Here is a 25,868-nt window from a genome sequence, read left to right as displayed (position 1 = left end):
GAATCAGTTCAGTGTTGGGGTGAGTGAAGTTATCCTCTCTGGCTCAGGAGCCTGATGGTTGAGGGGTAATACCTGTCCTGAACCTGGTGGTGTGGGACCCAAGGCTCCTGCTACTCAGGAACGAGAAGGGAGCATGGACTGGATGGTGAGGCGGTGGTGTGCATAAGCAGAGGCATGATAATGAGAATTAAAGGAATTATCGGACTCGCCACAGACCAGGAGCAACCAGATTGCTGAAAGGGAATAGAGGCTAAACCAAAACAGAATGTGGAGAGATCAAGAGATACCATTAGATGGAGAGATTACCAGAAAGTTACACAATTGTTATTAAGATTTACCATTTTGTTGAACATTGTCCAGAGCTTTGATCACATTGTCGCTTCCATGATTTTCTTCTTCTGATTCCTGATAAAAAAGATCAATAGAAACTAGATAGTGTTTAATATTCAAAACTGCGGAGCCTGATCTTCTCAGCAGGTGAGTGGAATCCTTTGCCTTATCTCAGTGCGGGTAAAAGTAACAAAGATTGCTATTAATCTTCCTGAGCCGGATGAGGGCCAGTAGCCACTGACATCCTGCTGTAAACCCCAAATATCAGCACAGTCACATTTGGGCTTAAATGTGAGTTTTCAATGTGAACAAACTGGTGCCACCAATGATTTCCAATGGTTCAGAATCAATTAATGGGATATCAGGAAGTGGAATTGGTGGTGCATGAATACCTTATATGCTATGGAGCAAAATTCCAACCGGGAATCTGGAAGTTTCAATTCTAAGGAAGTCTCAAAGCCATTACAGATCCACCTTGCCCTTCAGAAACCTGTTTGAAGTTTTGGACTTTCATCAACTCTGTATAACAAACAGCTTTGCCAAATGAATCCAAACCACAACTTTGATCAAATGGGATAGGCTTTGGGTTTGATTTAGAGGTTTTTCGTAAGGAGGAAGGCCTGTGAGGGTTGGGGGTGTGGGGGAATCCAGAGAGAACACTGTGCTCATCTCTATTTTAAAGTACATACTGTGAAGGTATTTAACTCCTTCCCACAGCTTCTCTCACCTTAGGTACAGAGTTGAGTTTGAAGAACCAGTCCTTCCTTTGTAAACGCGGAGTTTAATCAGAAATCGTCAATCTTGTTACCAAACCAGCTCTCCACAAAGACCTAGCTGTACCCCTTTGTCTCCCCCCACTTATCTCCATCATGGACGAGTTTCCCAACTGTTAAAACTTCCCTCCATTGGGTCAAATAATATCTCTCACAGTCAAGAACAATAAATTCTTGGGAGGGAAGTCACTGTGAACCCCATACTTTTAAAGCATGTTTTCCATTCCACATGGGCAGAGACCGTATTAATTAGCAGAAAATCACATTTGATTGCAAATGAATGGGATACAGATGAAACCAAATAAAATGCAACTGTTCTCCGTAGAAGCCTCAGAGCTATTTTTTGTTGACTTTGAGCTTGTCATAAAGAATGATTCAATTGGGTTGGCCTATTATCCCTGAAGTTTAGAAGATTGAAAAGTTATCTCAACAAGATATAGTACTCTGAGCAGCACTGACATGGTAGGTGCGAAGGGATGTCCTTTGATGAATCAAGATCTAGTGAGCTGTCTCAGCGCAAGCACCTAGCCAATTCGTACCAAGGCGAGGAGAAAATTCTTTACTCAGAATTTTGTAATCCCTGGAACTCTGGCGAGCTTTGGACATATAGCAAGCCTTTGGATGTACTCAAGGCTGATCTCAAAGGAATTTATGACAGAAAGAGAAACAAGAATCAGACATAATCTTCCTCAAAGAAGGCTGGAGGGACTAAATGGGCTACTCCTTACATTCTTATTTCTCAAAGCTTGAACATGTTGTCGTGGTGAAAGATTTTTAAATCAGTTATTATCTGTGATAACTTGCTGAACAGCCATATGCCAGCCATCTGATCAATACTCACAATAAATATAAATCCCAGTACAGCCAGACCATCTTGATGTTTTAAAGCTTCTATCATCGAGGAGTACTTTTCATTCTTGTGGACTATATGTAACTGTAAAAGACACAATCATGAAGATAGTAAATTACACTGAATGCTGCATAAGAATTATAATTCTTAAAAACTAGGATCAGGATGACATCTAAATCACTGCATTACTAACGTCATAGGCAAGCTCTGGTGTCTTTCTCTCTCTTAAATTGTTCCTTATTTATCAGATTCCAGCACTTGCAACCTGTGCATCTTGATTTATTACCCCTCCGGGCACCTACTCTAACTTCACTATCCCATTCCCACCAAGCCCATCTCTCCCCACCACCCCCCATGCCATCTGTCTCCATCTGCCCTTTTCCTGTTGCCTGTTACCTCCTCCCTTCAGTGAACACCTACCGCCCCCTGTCGCAAACCTCCCCCCTCTCCATTCTCAGTCCTACCGCAGGGTCTCAACCTCAAATGTCAACAATTCCCCCCACACACACCCACACTGCCCCCCCAACAAAGGCCGCTCGACTTGCTGACTTCCTCCTGCAGCTTGTGTGTGTTTTTTATGCCCCAGATTTCAGCATCTACAGTCTCGTGTCTCAGCTGACGATATGCTGGGTTGCAAAAATTGGTCCTAAACGGATTATAGCGTGTGGAAAACAGACCTGCCCTCAGGCTGGAAAAGTGGTCACTCCTCTGTCCTGAATCAAGTGTACAGTGACATTTTACTGTCCAATGCCGAATCTGTCTCAGTTACTATGAAGTTAGCCTAAAGCAATTGGAAGTTATCAAAAAGTAAATTATCAAAAGGAAGAAAGGGATCCTATTCTAGTTGGCTGCCGGTTACCAGTGGTGTTCCACAGGGGTCCGTGTTGGGGCCGTTTCTTTTTACATTGTACATCAATGATTTGGATTATGGAATAGATGGCTTTATGGCTAAGTTTGCTGATGATACGAAGATAGGTGGAGGGGCCGGTAGTGCTGAGGAAACGGAGAGTCTGCAGAGAGACTTGGATAGATTGGAAGAATGCACAAAGAAGTGGCAAATGAAGTCCAATGTTGGAAAGTGTATGGTTATGCACTTTGGCAGAAAAAATAAATGGGCAGACTATTATTTAAATGGGGAAAGAATTCAAAGTTCTGAGATGCAACGGGACTTGGGAGTCCTCGTACAGGATACCCTTAAAGTTAACCTCCAGGTTGAGTCAGTAGTGAAGAAGGCGAATGCAATGTTGGCATTCATTTCTAGAGGAATAGAGTATAGGAGCAGGGATGTGATGTTGAGGCTCTATAAGGCACTGGTGAGACCTCACTTGGAGTACTGTGGGCAGTTTTGGTCTCCTTATTTAACAAAGGATGTGCTGACATTGGAGAGGGTACAGAGAAGATTCACTAGAATGATTCCAGGAATGAGAGGGTTAACATATGAGGAACATTTGTCCGCTCTTGGACTGTATTCCTTGGAGTTTAGAAGAATGAGGGGAGACCTCAGAGAAACATTTCGAACGTTGAAAGGCATGGACAGAGTGGATGTGGCAAAGTTGTTTCCCATGGTGGGGGAGTCTAGTACGAGAGGGCATGACTTAAGGATTAAAGGGCACCCATTCAGAACAGAAATGCGAAGAAATTTTTTTAGTCAGATGGTGGTGAATCTACGGAATTTGTTGCCACGGGCAGCAGTGGAGGCCAAGTCATTGGGTGTATTTAAGGCAGAGATTGATAGGTATCTGAGTAGCCAGGGCATCAAATGTTATGGTGAGAAGGCAGGGGAGTGGGACTAAATGGGAGAATGGATCGGCTCACGATAAAATGGCGGAGCAGACTCGATGGGCTGAATGGCTGACCTGCTTTTTTGTCTTATGGTCTTATGGTCTAAAAGTAAATTATGTCTCCCACTTGCTGTGAAAATGGGGGACATCTCCCTTTCCCTTGTCAGGGAGAGAGAGAACCTGTGGGTTGTCGAATGTCAGATGGAATGCGAAGTCTTTGGGGTAACTTTGGTCTGTGTCTTTGCTATCGCTTCGTTCACAGTTGGGCTCGGTGATGGTACTGATGCTTGCTTTTTTTTTGCTGGTGGGGGAGGGGGGATCGTTGCTCGCTGCCGCCTATGGGCGGGAGGGCGAAGCTGGTGGAGGGGGTACTTTGGGGTTCTCACGTTTAACTGTCATTCATTCTTTGGGGCACTTCTCTGTTTTTGTGGATGTTTTTCAAAGAAAAAGCATTTCAGGACATATATTGTATACCTTTCTCTGACATTAAACTTGACCTTTGATGTCACCATATACCACCCTGAGATTCATTTACTTGCTGAGATTCACAGTAGAACAAATAAAAACAATAGAATCAATGAAAAACTACACAGAAAGGACTGACAAGCAACCGATGTGCAAAAGAAGACAAACAGTGCAAATAACAAAAACTAAAAAAAAAATACTGGGAACATGAGTTGAAAGTGATTCGATAGGTTGTGGTCAGGTGAGGTAAGTGAAATTATTCACACCGGCTCAGGAGTCTGATTGTTGAAGGGTGAAAAACTGTTCCTGAACCTAGGGCTCCTGTATGAAAGGAATAAATCACCACCGCAGGCAGAGCTTTGTCAGGGAGAAAAGCATCCGCCATGATTGAATGGCAGAGCAGACTCGATGGGCCAAATGGCCTAATTATGTCTTACGGTTATACCCATTCCAACATAACAAACTGACTAGATGGCTAACAGTTGGAGTAAACGCAGAATGATTTCAGCTACAGCTAATCTCTGGAGATGTTCCACCCAAGATGCAACGGAGCAAATGTTTCGGGCAAAACAAAGCACTTCCCCAAGCAGAAGAACTGGGTGGATTCAAGACTTTGTTTCCACAAATAAAAATGTTACTCTCGAACATTGAACATGTACTTATCTTACCTCCATGGGGTACTGCACCCTATTTATAGTATGTTCTGACCCAGGGAGAGTTGTCGTTCCCCAGTGATAGTGGAACTGAAGTGCCTTGAATGTGCCGGGAAGACCTCCACCACTAATAGTGATGTCTCCTGTTAAATTCACCTGAACTATAAACAAGAAAACAAATTTTTAAAAAAGTGAAAATGCACATGTTATAGCTCAGCGGCCGTTAGAATTGTTAAACATATCTTTGTTTAAGTCCCACTCTGTGATTGGACATGTGACTCTTGTTTTTAATGCCAGAGTCCTCCTTCCACACTGTCTCAACATAACGTGGAAACCAGGAATCCCTCCATGGACTCTGCCTATGTTTGACACTTCCTCATTAAAGCAGCCAGCATAATCAAAGACCTAACCCTCCCCAGTCACTCTCAGTTCTATCTCCACCCGCTGGGCAGAAGACACAAAAGCCTGAAAGCATGTACCAGCAAGATCAAGGCAGCTTCTATCCCACTGTTATATGACTATTAAACAGTCCCTAATACAATAAAATAGCCTCTTGATCTCACAATTCACTTTACGCCTTACTCTCTACCTGTACTACCTTCTCTTTACTGAACACTTTATTTTGCGTTTACATTACTTTACCTTGTACTGCCTCAATGTACTGTTGCTATCAATCAATCTGCAAGAGTGGTATGCAAGACAAGTTTTTCACTGTACACATGACAATAATAACCCAAAGTCCATTTCCCTGATCTTCGTTGTTTGATTAATTAGTAAACAACATATTCAAAGAGTATTGATTACAACATAATTGTTCAACGTGCTTTCTTCCATTTTACCAAGACCAGTAAATTAAACTTTTATACCAAGAGACCCCAAAGGAACCCTACTCAGTGTCAAAAAGTTATTTCTTAATATCTTTGAGAATGAACTGTTTTGGGGTTGGTTAGATAGAATGGATTAATAAAAAAAGTGGATACACAAGTCATTAGAAGTTGCAGCACAGCACCATAAGGCCATGATAACGAATATTTGAGAACTAGCTGACACCGAAACTTCAGATCAATCCTGGCAGAATCCAGATTTGCAAAGGCAATAGCAGCTGCACAGGAATAAAATTAAAGCTCAGCCAACCCCTTCATTGCCAAAGGTAAAATGTTCTCCAAGCTGTTCCTGTCCAGTTGCTATTGCGTAGCCTGTATTTGCCCAAATTTTAAAACTTCACGCCGATACCAATCACTTGAATCCTTTACTTTCTTCCCCTCTCTGCTTCCATTCAAGCTCACGAGGCCAAGCCACTCTCCTCATTTGTCTTGGCCCTTCACAGGAGCACTATTTCCCCTTATACACCCAGGCGAAAGAGGACCACACAGCTGCACAGTGACAAAATACTCAGCACCAAACTGCAAAGCACTGACCTGCTCTGGCTCAGACCAGTCTGAACCAGGTCCTAGGAGTTATTATCCCATATTTAGCCAGCCCAGAGCAAACATATTCCACATGGTCGGCTTGAGTTGGGTAGGAAGTGTCTGCATTCTGAATACTTCTGGACTATGAACATTTGGATTGGAAATGTGATGCTACTACTTTTATCTCTTCCTTTAAATCCTAGGGCAAATCCTTTCTGTAAGATGGAATGAATTTGGAGAGAGAACTTACCCGAGTGCCCATTATTTTTAATAGTCCATTCCTTATCTTCATCATAATCACCATAGCCTTCAAAGTTAATGGGACCCAAAGAAGAATCGAGCTCAGCTTTCCAGGTTTCAATGTTAATTGGGGACTGAACCGACTTTCCACAAAATGGAAAATGAACGCTCCAATTACTGGGTCCTAAAAAAGATCATTTAATCCATTTTTCATGCAAAAGAAAACTTCTTGTGAATGTTAGCAAAACCATTACCACCTATACATTGAAGACATCCTCGGGGTTTAAACACCTAGAATAGGCTGGCATACACAGAGGCACTGCCAAAGGTTGTCAGCTATTGATGAAATAGTGAAGAAGGGTCCCTCCCATCTGCCTGTTCAGGGAAAAGTAGAAGATTCCACTGCAATATTATAGAAGAGCATGTATCACAGTCAACATTGGAGACCAAGTCATTGGGTATATTTAAGGCAGAGGCAGATAGGTTCTTGATTGGGAAGAGATATGGGGAGAAGGCAGGAGATTGGGGCTGAGAGGGAAAATGGATCAGCCATGAAGAAACGATAGAACAGACTCGATGAGCCAAATGGCCTATTTCTGCTCCTATATGTTATGGTCTTATACCCTACAACCAAAAGAAATAGTTGTCACTTCTCTTGCTGCATCAACAACTGCTTTAACTGCAAAATCAGGGCAAGAACAGTAATTGAAATGTTTTAGTTCCTTCATGGGATGCAGATATCGTTGATTATTCCTGTCCCCGATGTAGCAGACACTTTATTTAGAGATACAGGGTGGATCGGGCCCTTCCAGCCCAATGAGCCATGTCGCCCAGCAGCCCACCAGTCTAACACGAGCCTAATCACAGGACGATTTCCAATGACCAACAACCGTGTAACTGGTACGTCTTTGGACTGTGGGAGGAAACCAGAGTATGCAGAGGAAACTCACGCGATCACGGGGAGAATGTACAATCTCCTTACAGACAGCGCCGGAACTGAACTCTAAACTCCGTATTGCCCCGGACCACTGCACCACCATGGTGCCCCACTTGACAGCCTATGGATGTAGTTGAAACTTAACTGCAGTTCAGTGGCTGGAGTCAAACATGAGCCAGTTCAGTAAAGATGGCAGACTCCTCTCCTTGAACTAGGTTACTGGGTTTTTACAACAGACTGGTATATTTAAGGTTACCTTTACTGAAAGATATACATTCCAATTTGTGACACTTTAGAATTAGGACAAAATATTTATAAATGTGTTATAATGGAAGACATTTGTATATAGCTTGCAAGCAATGAAATTCAATTTTCTAATAATACCACCACCAAACTGCAAGATCTATCTCTGAATATTTACTTGGAAAGATATTTGTAACCATTTAACAGATTGCAATTTAAAACAGCATAGCATCTATACAACTGTGAGGGCTATGGGTAACCCTAGGTAATTTCTAAGGTAAGGACATGTTCAGCACAGCATTGTGGGCTGAAGGGCCTGTATTGTGCTGTAGGTTTTCTATGTTTCTAACTGTATTACTGTTTCTATACAATTAATTTATACACTTCAGAACTGGGAAGAAAATTGGAAAGCAGACAACGTTACAACAGTGTGATAAGCCAAGCTAAGAAGCAGTTTAACTGATTGATCCAGCAGGTACCACAGGAAGGGGGGTCTTTTTCCAGTGTTTTGTTTACCGTAGAGCCCCTGACCTAAGCCCAACAAGACACAACTGACATCTACCGAGAAGTTGGTTCCAGTGTCAAAAAAAAGACTCAAGTCATTGTGCTCAAGTCAGTTTTAATTTTATTCCAACTAGACCTCGTTGCTCATTGATTCTGCACTGGTATTCCAGGAGGAGTCACCTCCAGTTTTTTCAGTAAGATACCTTTGCTGTTGTGCTAAAAATCCCTAGCAAATGGCCAATGTACTATTTGCCTTCTAAATTTCTTGTTTTGTCTTATGTCACCTTGCAATGATTTATGTACAAGGTCAACCTATTTCTTCAGAACACCAGCACCTTTCAATTTCCAGCCACTTAAAAACAGACTGCGTTTTCTACTGAGAATGAATTACCCGCACTCAGTTTTTTGGGTTATAGCTAGAGATGTTTAGAGTGATGAGGCTAATGTGGGACAAGCAGATTCTTACACTGATGAGGAAGGAGCTCTTGTGTTGTACTGGCATATGGGCAAGAAGAGATGCTGTACTCAGTACGTTTATCGCTGCTTTTTCAATGCCTTCCAGCAAAGAGACCAAACTGTCAGCACCATCCCAAATGTTCCTTCTCTATTTTGAGTGATCTTACACTGGGAGTTCCTGAGAGATAGTATGGAAGTTACATTCTCACCCCACCCCCCACTAGCACCCTGTCAGTACCTCCAGTTGAACTTTGTCTTTTTGTGTGTGGTTTTGTATTGCCATGTGCTCTTGTTTGTTTTCAAGCCCCATGTGCTCCTGTCCCCTCTCCTGCTCTACTCCAGCCCCTGTATTACTGAGTACTCCGTCTCTCACCTGTTTCTCATTACTACTTGTTTTGCTGCCACTTCTGTCTCATTGTGCTCCACCTATCATCTGCCTCTCTGTTTATTGCTCAGTGTATTTCAGTCTTGTGTTTTCACCTGTTTGTGGCCAGATTGTACCAGTGAATTTTCCTGACCATTTCCAGCATTTGTATCTGTACTCTGTCCATCTGAATATCAACTCTGCCTTTTTCCTGATTCTGGTTTTTGGATTTCTCTGGATGTTTTGATCTCTGTCTGAACTTTGATGCCAACTTTGTTTGCACCTCGGGATTTGTTTCTCAATTAATATCATTGTGTGCACAGTACTGGGTCTGCGATTGGATCCCTGCTCCAGCGTCCTGATACACCCAAACAAATTCTGAGAGCACCCTTGCATCACTTTCCCCCATCATCTTGATAATGGCCTTGACAAAGTCAGAATAGTATACCTGTTTTGGGAGTGTGATTTGAGGCATGCATGCCAAATTGCTGGCTCACAGGAGCTGAATGAGAGTAATTAGATGCTTGATGCTAAAGATGTTTGATCTGGGAGTAGATATTTCATTGGCTTGCACAACCAGCTAATTGATTTGGAAGTTTTTATGGAGACAGCTTAGAGGTACAACTCCAGTATCTTTGAACTGTAGGCAGTCTTTGTCTTGGAAGCAAAGAATTGATTTTGAGGTCTTCAGCTTTGAACACTTTCCTTCAGAAAGGCAAAAGTTGTGCTCTCATTTTGGTAGCGAGGAGTAATTTCATCAATACCTATGTTCACTAAGAGGTGATTCTTGAGTTATGAAAAGTTCCCTATATTTTTCAGGACCTTACAACATAGAACACAGCACATGGAACAGTACAGTAAAGGAACAGGCCCTTTGGCCTACAATGTTATGCTGAACAAATTAAATCAAATGGCCAACTGAACTAACCTCTTCTGCCTTCACAATGTCCAAATCCTGCCAGTTTTCCTCACATTCATGTGCCTATCTAAATGTCTCCTAAAAGTCCCCTGATGTATCTGTGGACTTTTTGGTCCCCTTCTCGTGGACTTTCAGTGAAAGAGACAATGTTGTGCAGGAAGGATAGAGAACAGTTGCTTTGTGGATATTTAGTGGAAGGCCCATTCTCTTGTGAGCTAAATGACTATGATTTGGAGCTCTGGGCACTGCATAAATCAGTCTGAAGAGTGCTTCCTGTTTATATTCTCTCTTTATGTTAACACAGAATAATATTCTTTCAATCAAGGGACTTCCAAACTGCTGCACCATGACAAGGTGCCAGTCTATGCATTGAAAAGCAAGAGACAAAAGATAAACATGACCCTCCCGTATTTCGTAAGATTTTCTCTTAATTCCATCAGTTGCTGGTCCTCAAAACATGTGCCCCGGTACTCCAAACATTAACAAATTCGCAAGTTATTTATTGCACATTATTTTTTAAAAATCCCATTCTTGTGCTTAAATCAATCTGTCCTTTTCTTTCCCTGTTTGTTTAATCTCTTCAAACTCAACAACCACTATTCTTCCAACTCTGGCCCTTTGGCATTTTATGAATGGAATAAAGGTTCAACTGTTTTCCTCATTCATAAAATATTGCATTTAAATGACATGGATCAAAGTTACACAATTAACTAAATCAAAGCAGTACAATGAGTGATGTTGGTAAAATGAATCAGAATCACATGGAAAGTGATTCTCTAATCCAATCCTGATGTCCTTACAGTGGCTGTCTACAATTGATCATAACTTTGTTTTAATCTGAATCATATGGGATTTCTTTCAAGAGGACCATAACCTTGTCGTGGTTTGGACGCATGCATGCCTCAGTGACCCAGAGAGTTACGTTGGGTGGGGTCAGGGCTTTATTCTGTGGCGCTTGGTAGGGTCTCCCATGCCAAACAGGTCAAAGGGTAAGAGGTCAGACTAAGTGGCCTACCTGTCCTCCAGGTTAGGGGATTCAGCTCAGGGGTCAACAACTCTGACTAGTAAAACAAAGCTGTACGGAAACAGCAATGAAGAATCCTTCTACATCTGAGTGTGATGGTACTCCTGAGTCTCCACCTGGGTCTTGCATGACTGACAGTAGCGACAGCTGAGAAGAAGCTACCGATGGGACGAAAGAAGTCCTGAACACTGCCAGGGATGGAGGGCCTTCATTACGGGAGCAATAATTAAGTACATGGATATATTGGTACGTATAACTGATATATTGGATAGTCAGAGGCTTTTTCCCAGGGCTGAATTGCTGCCACAAGAGGACACAGGTTTAAGGTGCTTTGAAGTAGGTACAGAGGTGATGTCAGTGTAAATTTTTTTAATGCTGAGAGTGGTGAGTGCGTGGAATGGGCTGCTGGCGGTGGTGCTGGAGGCGGAAACGATAGGGTCTTTTAAGGGACTCCTGGATGGCTACATGGAGCTTAGAAAAATAGAGGGCTATGGGTAAAGCCTAGGTAGTTCTAAGGTAGGGACATGTTCGGCACAGCTTTGTGGGCCGAAGGGCCTGTATTGTGCTGTAGATTTTCTATGTTTCTATAACAGAAAATGCTCTATATGACATCCCAAATTTGCATTCTAAGAAATAACATGACTTTAGCTCCTTACCACAACGCGCTTCTTGGGAGTCATAGCACCAGTCACCTAAATGGAAAAAAAAACAATTACTAGCTTATAACTTTTTGCATTTTATTTGACACCATCCCTATCTTGGCTTCCCCACCCACCGTCCAAGGGTTGCAATGGAAATCCCACCAAATTTACAATGGTCTTCAACTAAATCTTGAATATTAACCTAAATTAAAGTACTAGGGTTTGTTAGTTTGTTCTCTAGAGGTTAACAGAAACTATTACATGGAATTGTTCTTGTGTATTATGTCTAACTTAAGGAATATCACAGAAACTGATCCCCTTATTCATTTGCACTTTATGCCCCCAATTTCACTCAGTGATCCATGAATTAAATGTGTTTATCCTCTTTCTTTCTGAACTGCATCCACAACAATAGCCAGTATTGATTTGGCACTGCTACTAAATAAATAGGATATAAATTCCGAATGCATTCTTTCCTAACCTAGCGGTGATGTGGGAGTGGGAGGGCTAAGTGGGAGTGATGCAAGAAGCTAGGAGCAGATAGGTGAAAGTGACTAAGAGTTGAAGAAGATGCAATCTGATAGGACAGGACAATGGACCATGGAATTAAGGAGAGGAGATGAGGAGGTTATTGGCGAAAGGAATGTATGGGTGATGGTCAGATCTGGGAGGGTGGGGGAGGGGAAGAGATAGGCTAGTGGGACTAGTGGGGGAATAAAAAGTTTGGACCTAAGATTTGGAACTGCACAGGCAGAAAGCAGTGTCTCTATCCATGTCATGAAACTATTCTCTATTCTCTAATTGTAAAAACTCTGTTAGGCTACATTTCTGATTTCTCTTCTCTGTGAAGGGAAGAAGCCCAGTATATTCAATCTATTTAATGATAATTAAATGTCAAATTCTATCTGCTGACCATTGTTCTTTTTATTAAATACCCATTCCAGAACTTAATAGTCCACTGTGTGGTCTTAACATCTGACCATATCGACACAGGCTTCTATAAAACTTTAATTTCTTTATATATCAGTTTTCTTTTCTAAAAATTAACTCGCAAATAACATGGTGTTTTAAGTATGAAAAACACAACTCCCTTTAGATTACACCTCACTGTTACTAAGTAACTGTAATTACTGTATACACATTTGGCCTATTGAAATCGCCATAGCGGCACACGATATATTGGAAGTTAAATATTGCTCCAATCCTGTGACACCCAGCAGCTTTCTGCAAAGATCCACAGAAATATTTATTGGGCCAGTCTTTCCAGTCAATGACAAAGAGAATGTACCTATTGTCGGGAAAGATTAATTCTGACCTCAAAAAAAAGTGCCCACGGGCTTGCAGAAATGCAGTGTCACCTTTCGTGCGAGATGCCGGCAGGTTAACTCCTGCCAGTGCAAATGCAACAAAACGCTTTTACTTTAAATCATTAAATAGATTCAAGCATTCTAAAAGGGGTGAAATAATGATCGGAACACGTGAATAAAATTAACGCAAAAAGAAATCGGGGAAATAAAAACAGAAAATGATGAGTAATATTTTGCTGAAAAGTCGGATTGACCTGCTGCGTGTTTCCCGCTTGACGAGCGGGAATCTCACACCTCATTTCACAGGTCATTGCCGTACCCCCGAGACACTTAAAGTCACAGAACCGCGCAGCAGCGAAACGGGTCAGTCAGTTTACCACATCCATGCCGACCAAACGCTCCTTAATCCCATCTGTCCGCATCTTTTATTTTGCCTCATAGCAGGCACTTGATACAGATTTATGGGATGTGAAAATATTATTTTCAAATATATTTATTTCAAAACATAGTTAACTTTCATATCGTAGGTAAAATATTAATTGAAATTAAGAAAGCGGTTTACCTCCTCCTATCTTTTCTACTTAATTCGCGATGGATACGGAAACCATGGTTGACGTAAAAGTGAAAAATTTCCAGCCTGAAACACTAATGCACAACTGAGTTCGGCACGGTAGTGCAGTGGGTAGCTCCAGGCTATTTCCGTACCAGCGACCCCGCCCCCCCCCATCGGGATTCAATTCTCTCCGCTACCTGTAAGGAGTGTGTACATTCTCCCGAGAGCCCGTGGGCTTCCTCCACATCCCACATTCCATAGACAGGCTAGGTTAGCGGGCATGTTACATGGCGCAGTACGTATGGCGACACTAGCGGGCTGCCCAGCACAATTCTCGCTGATTGGATTTGCCGTAAACGGTGCATTTTCAATTGCATATTTCGGCGCACATTTTACAAATAAAACTAATCTTCAAATCTTTCGTGGCGGTCAGAATGCTCTGGCCTCCAAGATCACCCGTACTGCCAGGCGGAGAATACGGCCACGGACATTGCGAATGCGCTTTCCGGCCCCATGCAATCAGCCAGACCTTCTCTCTGGAACTGCTGGCCAGAGACCAACCCGATCTGGGACATTGTTTTAACAAACCATTGAACATAGAAATAATCGTTCCGAGAACATCCGGATCTATTCTTAATATTTTCTTCCCCCCCCCCCCCAAAAAAAAACTCTTTCTAAAATAAGTGACATTATCAATAAGGAAAGGTTGCAACAGCGTCGCCAGTGGACGAACAAGGTGCCGGTGATTTCAGCTTCTGGATTTCGCTATTTAACGTTTAGTGTACAAACACCGAAATAATAGCAAGTCCTTGCACCACCCCAATCAGATAACTGGTTTTCCTACTTTGAAATTTGCACGCAGGACCTGGGTAAAATTGGGTAATCTACTGCAATTCCTTTATTTGAGCTAATTAGACTGTTCGGTAAACTCCTTTGTTAGCTCCATGGATCAATGCGTTCAATGGTCTATTCACCTGTAAACAAGCTGTATGAGCCATTTACACCGCAGTTCAAGATTAACTGTAATATTTTAATGACTTCCTAAATTAAAAAAAGAATCAATATTAAATAATAGGCTCTGGGAGACTTATTTCAATCTGGGCTACGTAAAAATAGCCATTCTCAGATGGACTATTACTTCTGTTGTAATGAGCCAGTCGTAGGCGCAGATTACCTGAAACTAGGTTCTGTGTAGAATCGTGACTCAAGGATTCTCTCTTCAATGTCGTGCGTCGTGTTTATTATTCATACTCCCACTGTTCCCCTTCACACTTTTCGGTGGCTAAGGCTCCTGCCAAAGAGTTTGACTAAAGCAGGAGTTGGGGATCCTAATGCCGATTTTATCATCAACAGAGATGTGATGATGAAGAATTAAGATCGGCAATAGTCAACAGTGGATAAAATGCCACTGCAGGAAATGCAGAGAAAGGGTAATCACTAAAAGAACGAAAAAATATCTGGACACAAGAGATTCTGCGGATGCTGGAAATCTTGAGCAACGCGCACAAAATGCTGAAGGAACTCTACATGTCAGGCAGTATTTATGGAAAGTAATTAACAGTCGACGTTTCGGACCAAGACCCTTCATCAAGAGCTTCGGAACGTTCAGTTCCATAAAAGTCTAGCAGTGATCTATAAAAGTGGCCAATTCTTTATTCTCCTGGCGTTCTATGTATTGTAGTAGCGTTCTAATCTGACTCAAATCTGCAACCCAACTCAGAATGAAAATTCGCTGTTGCAATCTGGGACTCGGTAACTGAGGCACTTCTCAGAAGAAAGATCTTGACCTGCTGACAATTTTCCACATTTCCGATGTTACTTCAGATTCCTTTTTTTAACTTTTTGATTAAATGTAGAGATTATGTTCTCATTCAAAACTAAGAAAGTAGCTAAAAATATTCCCACCCTTGTTCTAAAATGCAAGACATATCCACATAAAAACAACAAACAAGTGAAAATCTGCAGATGCTGGAAATCCAAAGCAACACACACACACACACACACACAGTGCTGGCAGCATCGATGGAAAAGAGTAAACAGTCGACGTTTCTGGCCGAGACCCTTCATCAGGACTCATAAGAAACAAATACCTTCGTATTTGAGAGCCTCCATGGGTCAAGGCAGACTCTGTGATCTTGCTCTGCTGAGTGTAGAAAGAGAAGAAACTGAAAAAAACGGACTTTGAATACATCATAGACCAATTTGCATCAGTGAAAGCAAGGAAGGCGCAGTTATAATTTTCATGTAGTGCCATAATTTGTTAATTAAAAGATTAACGAGCTTGACTTGTATTTTTGAGCTGATTTTATGGTAAATTTATCTAAAAGATGGGTGTCAGATGTTTGGACAGGGGCACAATTTCAGTGCTTGCCATAGGCGCTATTTTCCGTAGCTACGCCCCTGATACGATCAACCACGTGTTAACTATATTTTCTCGCCATTATCGGTTATTTAGCCTCTCGTTGTTGTAGCCAATATGCCAGAAACCTTTTGTAAACTATAAGCAAAAAAAAAATCTGCTATGTTGTTCTATGTCATACCCGAGCATTACTGTCTGAACAAAGCGGAATTCTTGATGACAATTTGTGTCTAGGTTAAAATACCGAAAGTAGTCTTTTGTTATTTATAGCTACTGGATGGAAAAGGAAGTAACTGGCCACCCTCACTCCACCACCACCACCAGCAGCTTTTTATGCTGGTTAGCTCACCTCATCGCTTTTCCATCCGGGCGAAGGGTCTCGACCTCCTAGTGTCAACTATCCATTTACCAACCGATCTGCCAGTTCCTGACAAGACCCTTCGTCAGCAGTTAGTCCTGACGAAGGGTCTCGGCCCGAAGCGGCGACTGTACCTCTTCCTAGAGATGCTGCCTGGCCTGCTGCGTTTACCAGCAACTTTTATGTGTGTTGCCAGTTCCTTCAGCTCCTTTGTGTGTTGCTTCGGATTACAACGTCTGCAGCCTCTTGCATCTCCTATTTGGCATTATAATCAATCAAGTACTTCCAATGCAGCAGTGGCAAAATATTTCAAAGGGAGATTTTTCTACCAGTGTGTGTAGTTGCATCTATTTGGATTGTTGCTATATAATCACTTAGAATGTCACACTGTCCATTGTTGCTTTGAATTTATTTGACTGTGTTTTTCTGTTTTTATTTCCTCTCCATTCCTGCAGTCATTTCAAAAGATTATCTTTAGCTTTAAACAGCTTTATAAAATTGTTATATGGTTATGTGTTATATAGTTACCAGATACCCCAAAGTCATGAAGCCAATTTAAAAATACAAGACTTTCTTTATACCTACAGACCCCCGTGTGTCTCGGAGTCCGAGGGCAGGGCTGTCTGACTTCAACGCTGCACTATAAATTTATCAATGTAAAATAAAACTCAGACCTACCGTCCACGGAGGCTGCAAGAACGTGCAAAGACGTTGTAAAAAAAAGAAGTGACATGTAGGAAAAATATTGTTTGTTTTGGCCAGCTTATGGTATTAAATGTCAACTGTAAAAAGTCGTAGTGACTTCCAAGATGTTAAATGCATTTGGACAGGTGAGAGAAAGGGGTCAGTATTGAGCTTCTCTGGTGCATGAACAAATGTCGCTGCAGTATGTAAATATTTCTGAAAATAAAGAGCTCCAATCAATCTGTAAAGGCAGTTTAAAATTTCAATGTAAAATAATCGCCTGAAGATGATGCAAATTCATCAATGAATTCATAGAATTGTGTGTTCCTAAACCTAAATCAGACTAATGGAATTACATAGAATTTACATTGGAGGGGGGCTTTCTAACAACAGGTCTAGTAACGTATGCACGTGCTAATACACACTTTACCACTCACTCTATACACTTTATCTCAGTCCTTCAATCTAACTAGCCTTGTACTTTCATCAATTGAAGCCGGCCAGTGATGGACCGGCATCCGCACGCGGCTTCGAGGCCATTGATCACGGCATGCTTTCCGGATGCTTTCCTTCCGCGTCAGGTTGAGCGTCGAGCTGCCAACTCGACCTCGTTAAAAAAAAACAGGCAAACGCTAAAGAAACGGCAAGGTTACAACATCAAATAAGCATTTGTTTAGCTTTGTCTAGACACTTGGTAAACCGCACCGGTGTCGATTCTCGTCCCTCTCCGATGAACGAAAACTAGTCAGTCAATGTTTTTCTCTTCCGGTTTGTTTTAAGAAATAATACTCAAGTCTCCTCAATCTTTTTTGATAAGTGTATCCTAACCGTTTAAAGATCTGACACATCTTTTCAGGGCTTCCTACATTTATTTTATAATATTGTGACCCAACTGTGCTTAGAACTTTCATTTGTATACTATCTTATTTTGTTGAAATATTAAAGCAATAATATTTTACAGACTAATATTTTAGTAAACAATACATTTATCCCCACTAGCGGGTTTCATTTCGTTATTACATGTCAAAGGTATCTTCAAAAAGGATGACACTGTGAAGATCTCACCTTTTTCAAATAAGAAAAGGGAGAATGAGGTGCACTATTCTGGCTCGAAGTGACCTCGGATCTCATCGCAAACGTCTGCATTTCCCAAATACTCCGCGGCAAACAGAACTAAGATTATCTGATGCTTAGTTACAAGTACAGAAGATTCTCCAGTGATATTCAAAACAGTTTCTAAAAAGTTACACTAACTTGCTCAGAGTCTCATCATGATATATGTGAGGTTACAAGTGAGGAAGTATTTTTCTTTTATCTTACTTCCATTCTGATTGAAGTGTCCCAACTGAGGCAACTGATGTGTGCAAATTTTGCACATTTAAAGTAATAGATTAGAACAGATAGCCAATGTGCTTTCGTTGGGACATGTTGGAACTGGTGGGCCCCACCCTGCTAAACAGTGCTCCATATCTGCAGCAAATGGTGGCTGTCCGAGGAGCTGCAGCTTGGGGTAGGCACTTCACCACATCATGGAAGATGAGAATTTCCTGAACACAGTAGTCCAGGAGGTAGTTATATCCGTAGCTATATATTGGTAAATGGTCAGGAACAGGATGGTCTGACTACAGAAGAGGCAGATTGAGTAATCCGGAGGACAATTCCAGAGGAGCTTCACCCCTTCCCCGTGTCCACCATGGACAAAGTTGTTGTTCCTTGTGTGGGTGAGGGTAGGGAAACTGTACGTAGCATCATAGTAATTCAAGTGGGGGAGAAAGGAGAAATAGAATAGTGGTAGAGGTTGGCATAGTTGGAGGGATAGTTCTCTGCCGCAAAGCCACAGAGACCTTCAGGCCATGTGGCCTGTCTGGTGCTAGGGTTAAAACATCTCTTCTAGGTTGGAGAAGAACCGGGGGAGGGGGAGGTTCCAGTTATAGTGGTCCTTGGAGGAACTGACAATATAGGCATGGATAAGAAAGAGGTTTTGCTGAGCAATTATGTGGAGCTTCAGGTAAAAGTGAAAAACTGGAACCATAAGGGTAATTATCTCTCGATTATTACCTCAGTCACATGCAAATTAGCAGAAGGTAAATACGATTAGTGAGGTAGATATGAGGCGTAAAGCATGGTGTGATATAACAGGGTATTGATTCATGGGACACTAGCAACAGTACAAGGAAAGGAGAGAACTATTCTACTGGGAAGGGCTAAGCTGAATTGTGCTAGGACCAGTGCTCTGGTAAATCACATAAACAGGACTGGCATGGAGCTACAGGGCTCTGAACTGACTAAGAGAAGGGAGGGCTTCAAGAAGCTGAAGTTTACTTAATCCAGAGGAAACATCAGAATGATGACCCAAGATTGCGAAAATGAAATACGCAAACTCAGTTCGATTTGATTTCCTGGGGCAAGAAATGTAAATAAAGCTATAGAGCAGAGAGAAATGCAGAGTTAGTAACAAATGCAAAAAGTCAAAACTTAACAGTCCTTACTTAAATGAATTTGGCATTTACAATAGATGGATAAGTTGACCTAATGTCTGGTATGGAGTTGTGGTTGCAAAGTGGCTGGGACTGGGTGTTCAGTATTTCAGGTTATACAATATTCCAAAAGAATTGGTCAAAGGGAGAAGAAGGTAGGGTAACGTAATCAAAGATGTCAGAGCAATGGTGAGCTATGATATAGAGGGAGTGAATAGTGATGTAAAATTAGTTTCTATTGAAATCATGAGTAGCAGGGGCAAGAAGACACAGGTGAGGGTGCTCTATAGGCCTCCAGGATGTGATTTCTCAGTAGGGTGGAGCATAAAGGAGAAATGTTCAGGGCATGTTTGGGGGCAACTGCATTTGCCTGGCAAGATTTTAAATTACATATTGATTAGACAAACCAAATGACAAGAGTATAATGAGAGAAGAATTTGTGAGGTGTGTCAGGGGTTGTTTCTTTAGAACAGTCTGTTACTGAACCTACCCATGGATGGGCTGCTTTAGATCTGGATACAGTAATGAAGAAGGATTAATAGTCAGCAGGATTAAAAACCACAATATTGTGGAAATCCAGATGCATTTTGAGGGAAAACAAAGGATCAAAACTATTATCTTCAACGTCAGTTATAATGATGGAGTTGTCTATGGGGGATTGGGAAAATGAACTAGGAGACCAGTCAGTTGATAAACAGTGACAGATATTCATACAGCTGTCCATAATGTTCAACTGGAATCTATCCAATTTCGAAAGAGAGATTCCATGAGAAAGAGGTGCAGTCTGTGTTTAACAATGAAAGTCAAGGATCATGTTAAATTGACCGTGTAGGGCATCCAAAGTCCAATATCAAAGCGAACAGTACAAGTTTCCATGGGTATATACTGTAAATGGGAAGAAGTTGGCTAGGGTGGGTATGGGACCTCTGGAGAAGGAGAATGGTGAATCAATAGCAGGAAACCACAAACTGGAGATATAAATCAACCTTTTGCAACAGACGTCACCATGATGAACACTGCAAATATCCTAAAATAACTGATTGGCTAATTTTAAATAACTTAGAAAAATCCCAGACATGATGGAAAAAATATCAGAAAAACTGACAATGCTAGAGGTGGACAAATTGCTGGGACTTGATGCCTTCCAGCCACAGATTTTAAGGGGATAGTGGACTTACTGGCTGAAGACTTTCAAACTTGCTAAATTCTGGGAGAGTTCCGGCAGCTGGAAAACAGCTAATGGTACCCCTTATTCAGAAAGGGATGGAGACAGGAGGAAGGGAAATAGTTTGACATTTATTGTTGGCAAGATTCTCAAGTCAATAATCACTGGAAAATAACTAATCACAGAGGGAAGCTGAATATACAGTAAGCAAATCTTGTCAATGTGGTTTATGTAAAGTAAATAATATCAAACTTAAATTCTTTGAGGATGTGACTAGGACAGTTGGAAGAACCTATAGATGTAATGTATTTAGATTTCCAAAAGGCATTTGACAAGGTGCCAAATAACAGGCAAGGTATTAAGAACTCAAGGTATTGGAGGAAGAGTGTTCAAATAGATTGAAAACTGGCTGTTACATAGAAGATAACAAATTGGAATAAGTAAGTCTTTTTCAGGCTGGAGGGCTGTAACCAGTGCGTACCAGGGTATAACTGACGGAGTACCCAGGGATCACTTTTTGGCCCTCAGTTTTTTCCTGTTTACATTTTTGTCCTGGGCAAGGTTTCCAATGATAGAAACAAAAGGTGGAAGGGTATGTCATGATAATGGACACTGTGATTCTGCAAGGGGGTAGAGATCAATTGAGTGCCTGGGTGAAAAGCTTGTAAATGGAGCTTAACGCGGGGAAGAATGTGGTAACAGGAGTCACGAGGCAGATTATCTAAATGGAAAGAGACTGAAACCAAGTGAAGTTCAGAGGGGTCTGTGTAATCCAGTGAACCACACAAAGTTAGCAGGCAAATCCAATGAGTAGTTACAAAGGTAAACAATATGCTGGCGCTTACAGTAAAGGGAATGAAACTTAAGAACAGGGACCACAAGGAATACAGCTGATGCTGGAAATCTCAAGTAACGCACATAAAATAGCTCAGCAAGTCCAACAGCATCTATGGAGGGGAATAAACTGTAGATGCTTCAGGTCAAGTTTTATTGGGGTTGTACAGGTGCTGGTGAGGCCACACCCAAAATGCTGGGCGTTGTTTTGTTTGCCTTACCCAAAAATGGATAAAATCGCATTGAAGAGGATTTGGGAAGCTAACTCTTGGAATGAAATGGCTGTTCCACCAAAGGTTTGTGCCTGTATTCCCTAGAGTTTAGAAGAATACGAGGTGACCTTTTTCAAGCATGCGAGATCCTAAGATAAGATCTAAGAACGCATGACACAGTAGATATGTTAGTGTGTTCACTAGCGGCGATCACTAATAGAGAGAAACATTGACACAAAAAAAAACGTTTCTTCTCAAGGTGTAGTGAATTTCTGGAATTATTTGCCCTGTGTGATGGGACAGTATCATTTGATTCGTTTTATGGTGGAGGCAGATAAGTATTTAAAAGATTGAGGAATTGAAGGCTAAGGAGTGCTGATGCAGAAGAGAAGCTGAGGCCAGCATAGGTCAGCGATGATCAAACTGAATGGTGGGATGGGGTGGAGGGGGGAGAATCAAGCTTGAGGGACCTGGCTGTATTGTTAGTATTTTCTTAAGAACCTACTAGTGAGCAAAAACCTCACTGGAGTGTTTGACTTCTGTCCCTTGTCGGCGGCATTTTACAGCGAAAACTGGGTTCTGAGGAAAGATAAAATCTGCAGATGCTGGAAACCTAAAACAACAAGCATAAAACGTGTTGCCCTGATCAAATGTCCCTTGTCTCAAATAAACACGTCAGTGACACGCAGCTGACCTACAATCGGCAGTTAACAGTCGCCGGGAATAGCATCAAACAGCATCGAAACTGGATGTACCCCGCAGCTTAAACTTACTGAAGAACTACAAGAGGGTGCGATGCCGTTTCGTCCACAAGTCCTTTGGATCTGGTTCACTGTATGCTATCCCAATCGTCGCATCAGAACAATGAACTCCCTGACACAACTCGGAGTGCGGGCAGTCAGGAGAACGGGTCAGGAGAACGGACACGGAGCGGGGCGGGGGGGTGCACTGATACGGAGCGGGGCAGGGGGTGCATGGACACGGAGCGGGGCAGGGGGTTGCACAGACACGAAGCGGGGCAGGGGGGTGCACAGACACGGAGCGGGGCAGGGGGTGCACGGACACGGAGCGGGGCGGGGGGGTGCACTGATACGGAGCGGGGCAGGGGGTGCACGGACACGAAGCGGGGCAGGGGGGTGCACAGACACGGAGCGGGGCAGGGGGTGCACGGACACGGGTTTCGGCGCTGGGCACATTTGCAGCGTTGTACCCAGCTGGCGATCAGCCCCTGTGCTGCGCCGTTACTCGAAGCCGCTGCAGAGCTTTCGGGCTCCGGTGGGAAACGGCTGCAGCGCCGACCAACGCCGGAAACAATATACTAGCGGCAAGTCGAGGCGGCTTGGTCTCTCACTGCACATTAACATGAAATGAGGGAAGTTGGGGAAACCGCGTCGCATCCCAACAATTCAAACGTCGCAGTAATTGAAGTCTTACCTGCTCCCGAGGTCAGCGAAAGCAATGAAAGGAAGATAATGAAGGAATGCATTTCTCTCCCCTCTTTCCCTCTCTGGTTCCAAAATTTTCAGGAGAGACTATGTTGTACCACTTCCCGGTGGCGGGGCGCTGGGCTTTTTATCTCTCCCGGGGCAGTGAGACCTGATTCAGGAGGATGAACTCCTCCTCCTTTTCCTCCTCCTCTCAGCGCATTCCTTCAGACAGTACTCGGGCACACTGGGCGCACTGCGGGAGTTCCCTGTTAGTTAGTTCCGGGGGGTGGGGGGGCAGAGGATGAGTGATGTCTCCGCACTTTGTTGCAGTTCCACATTCAGGTAAGCGGCATTAAGGCCGATCAAAAGCTCGAATGAGAGCGGATCGTCTTTCAAAGTCAATGTAAATTACGCATCAAAACCCGGCTCCTATTTAAGCCAATTCATTGCCGCTTCCCCGCTGGGGATTTGCCCTATGTCAACTTTTCAAAAAATGTCCTTAAATAAAATGACGGTCAAATTTGTGATATTGCGAGTCATACCCCACGCAAGAACAAACCAATAAATGTTATTTTAGAATTGTAATCATTACAGCGGGAAAGAGATACCATATCACATCCGCAGAGGGACATGGGCTGGAACTAACAGTACTGGACCTGTCAGATTCCACTGCAGATCTGTAGATCGTGGTTTACAATTCTCAATTCTCGAGATAACTGAGTAATTTCCTGATATATCATTGCAAACTGGAACCTGCTTAATGCATGAATTATAAAGTGTAAGTAAAACAAAAACCTCGAGTTCTTCATTGGCGCCTCGAGAGTTACTGGGGACAAATGGGGAGTGTGAAGGGATCCAGGGAGAACCGTAGAAATTGTCAGCAACCCTAAAAGATGTGTTTAAAATCAGCGTGTCTGAGTGTACAATGCTTTTCCCAGCGGAGATTTCCGATCCACTATTATACAGAGTGGGGAATATTGTCAACTCCAAGACCATAAGACAAAGGTACAGAATTAAGCCGTTCGGCCCACCGTCCGATCCGCCGTTCGATCATGGCTGATCTACTATCCCTCTCAACCCCATTCTCTTGCCTTCTCTCTGTAACCTTTGACGCCCTTGCTAGTCAAGAGCCTATCAATCTCGGCTTTAAATATGGCCAATTGCTTGGCCTCCACTGCCGCCTGCAAATTCCACAGATCCACCGCCCTCCGGCTGGAGAAATGTCTTCTCTGTTTTAAACGAATGTCCTTGTAGTCTGAGGGTGAGCCTTCTGACCCGAGACTCTCCCGCTACTGGACACATCCTCTTCACCACCACTCATTCTCATTCTTCGCTTTCCAAGAATTAGGCCTATCGATTTTGTTTTGCATGTAATTGCTGGAGCTGATAACAGTGGTTTAAATTCTCCCGCGACGATCTCACAGGAGTTCAAATGTTTCAAATGATAAGTTCCTTAGCAGGAGTTGCTGTTTTTTATATGCATCACATAAAAGAATGGTAAAAGAATGAATCTGGCACTTTTGCTGTCTCAGAGAGTGTTTTGTGAGGCTTCGAGCAAAGTGTGTGGCCTCCAGGCCAAGAAGCCTGGAGACGGGCCCAAGCCTATGATCGACTCCACTCCTCGCCAGTTAAAGCACTGAAGAAGATTGAAATCATTGAGGTGGGTGTGGTAGACCAGTGGTTGTTCAGACCCTACTGCCAGCCTTTCACTTGTTGCTGCTGGAGGAAGGTGTCTAGTTGTGACCATCTCCTGCTCCCTCAAACTCACTGCTCCCAGAGGAAGGAACGTGCCTTGGAATGGTCTCTCTCTCCCTCAATACTGTGCTGCAGTTCTGCACCTTGGGCAAGGTTTAGTCAACACAGTGTGTGGGCTGAACCCTATAGTTCACGTTATGATGTGTTTCCGGCTTCTAGTCTCTCATTTTTTTATTGCAGTTAGGGGGGATTTTGAATCGGGGCAGCCTGCAGGTAATGAACACCGAGCAGAACTGAATATGCCTGGACTCTTTCAATTTTGAGTTTCATGTTCTGTGTTTTCGTTCCTTTTTTGTTGCCGTTTGCGCATGGGGGGGTGGTTTGGCTTGATGTTTTTCTCTGAACAGGTTCCATGGTTTTCTTCATTTCGTGGCTGTCTGTGTGGAAGACAAGTTGCAGGGTTGATTACAGTATACATACTCTGATAATAAATATACTTTGAAACTTTGAATGCATGTGTTCCTATTATATTTGTATACACCAACACCATGTTATCTAGAAGTGGAATTTATAATGGTAGTCATGGTTAGTTAGATTAACACTATTAGATTAAAATGTGAAACAATAAAGTCTAAAATCCAATTATAATTTCAATAATTTCTGGATTAAGGAGAGGTTCCACTTCTGTCATTATGGTATCTTTCACACTCGTTATCCCCAGGGACTCCAAAATAAAACATCTGAAACTAGAAAATGAAATACATTGAAAAGCCTATATCCAACACAAGTGGACGAGCTGGGGTTGGGTTTTCTAATAACTAAATCATATTACCAAAAAATATACAAATCCAAGAAATGTGAAAAAGTCATTGATCTACCTCAATTCTTTCACAGATCAAAGAACTATATAATTTGGTTTGGCCACTGAAAATGGAATTTCAGGTAGAATTTCCAATAAAGATATGCTCAGGTGGACACTTCCTCTGTGTGAACCCAGCTCGTGATATAAATCAATGTTACAATCTACATTGGCCATCTTTTGGAACCCTCAAGTGGTACATCACTGGCTGAAGCTGCGTGTATTGCACTGTACCGCCACTGTGAAACAACAAATTTCACGGCATATGCCAGATATTAAACCTGATTCTGATTTTGAAGAATAAATCAACTCTGCCTACATTTACTTTAAGTTAACCTCTCTTTACGTA

The 25,868-nt window shown here is 42.4% G+C and overlaps 1 protein-coding gene across 1 annotated transcript in view; it reads right to left on the bottom strand.

Moving 5' to 3' along the window:
* ca4a (carbonic anhydrase IV a) overlaps positions 1-23,116 on the bottom strand; it is a 28,234-nt gene extending 5,118 nt beyond the window's left edge. The window contains exons 1-6 of the mRNA XM_072242887.1: positions 22,973-23,116; positions 11,605-11,640; positions 6,512-6,685; positions 4,868-5,013; positions 1,945-2,037; positions 339-405 (exon numbers count right to left, since the gene is read on the bottom strand). Of these exons, the coding sequence (XP_072098988.1) occupies positions 339-405; positions 1,945-2,037; positions 4,868-5,013; positions 6,512-6,685; positions 11,605-11,640; positions 22,973-23,024 (568 nt within the window). The 5' untranslated portion in view covers positions 23,025-23,116. The remainder of the gene's footprint in view (positions 1-338; positions 406-1,944; positions 2,038-4,867; positions 5,014-6,511; positions 6,686-11,604; positions 11,641-22,972) is intronic.
* Between the last annotated feature and the right edge of the window lie 2,752 nt (positions 23,117-25,868).

Source organism: Mobula birostris, chromosome 25 (genome assembly GCF_030028105.1).
Source record: "Mobula birostris isolate sMobBir1 chromosome 25, sMobBir1.hap1, whole genome shotgun sequence".
Taxonomy (NCBI): Eukaryota; Metazoa; Chordata; class Chondrichthyes; order Myliobatiformes; family Myliobatidae; genus Mobula; species Mobula birostris.
This window is presented reverse-complemented; position numbering and strand designations above follow the sequence as displayed.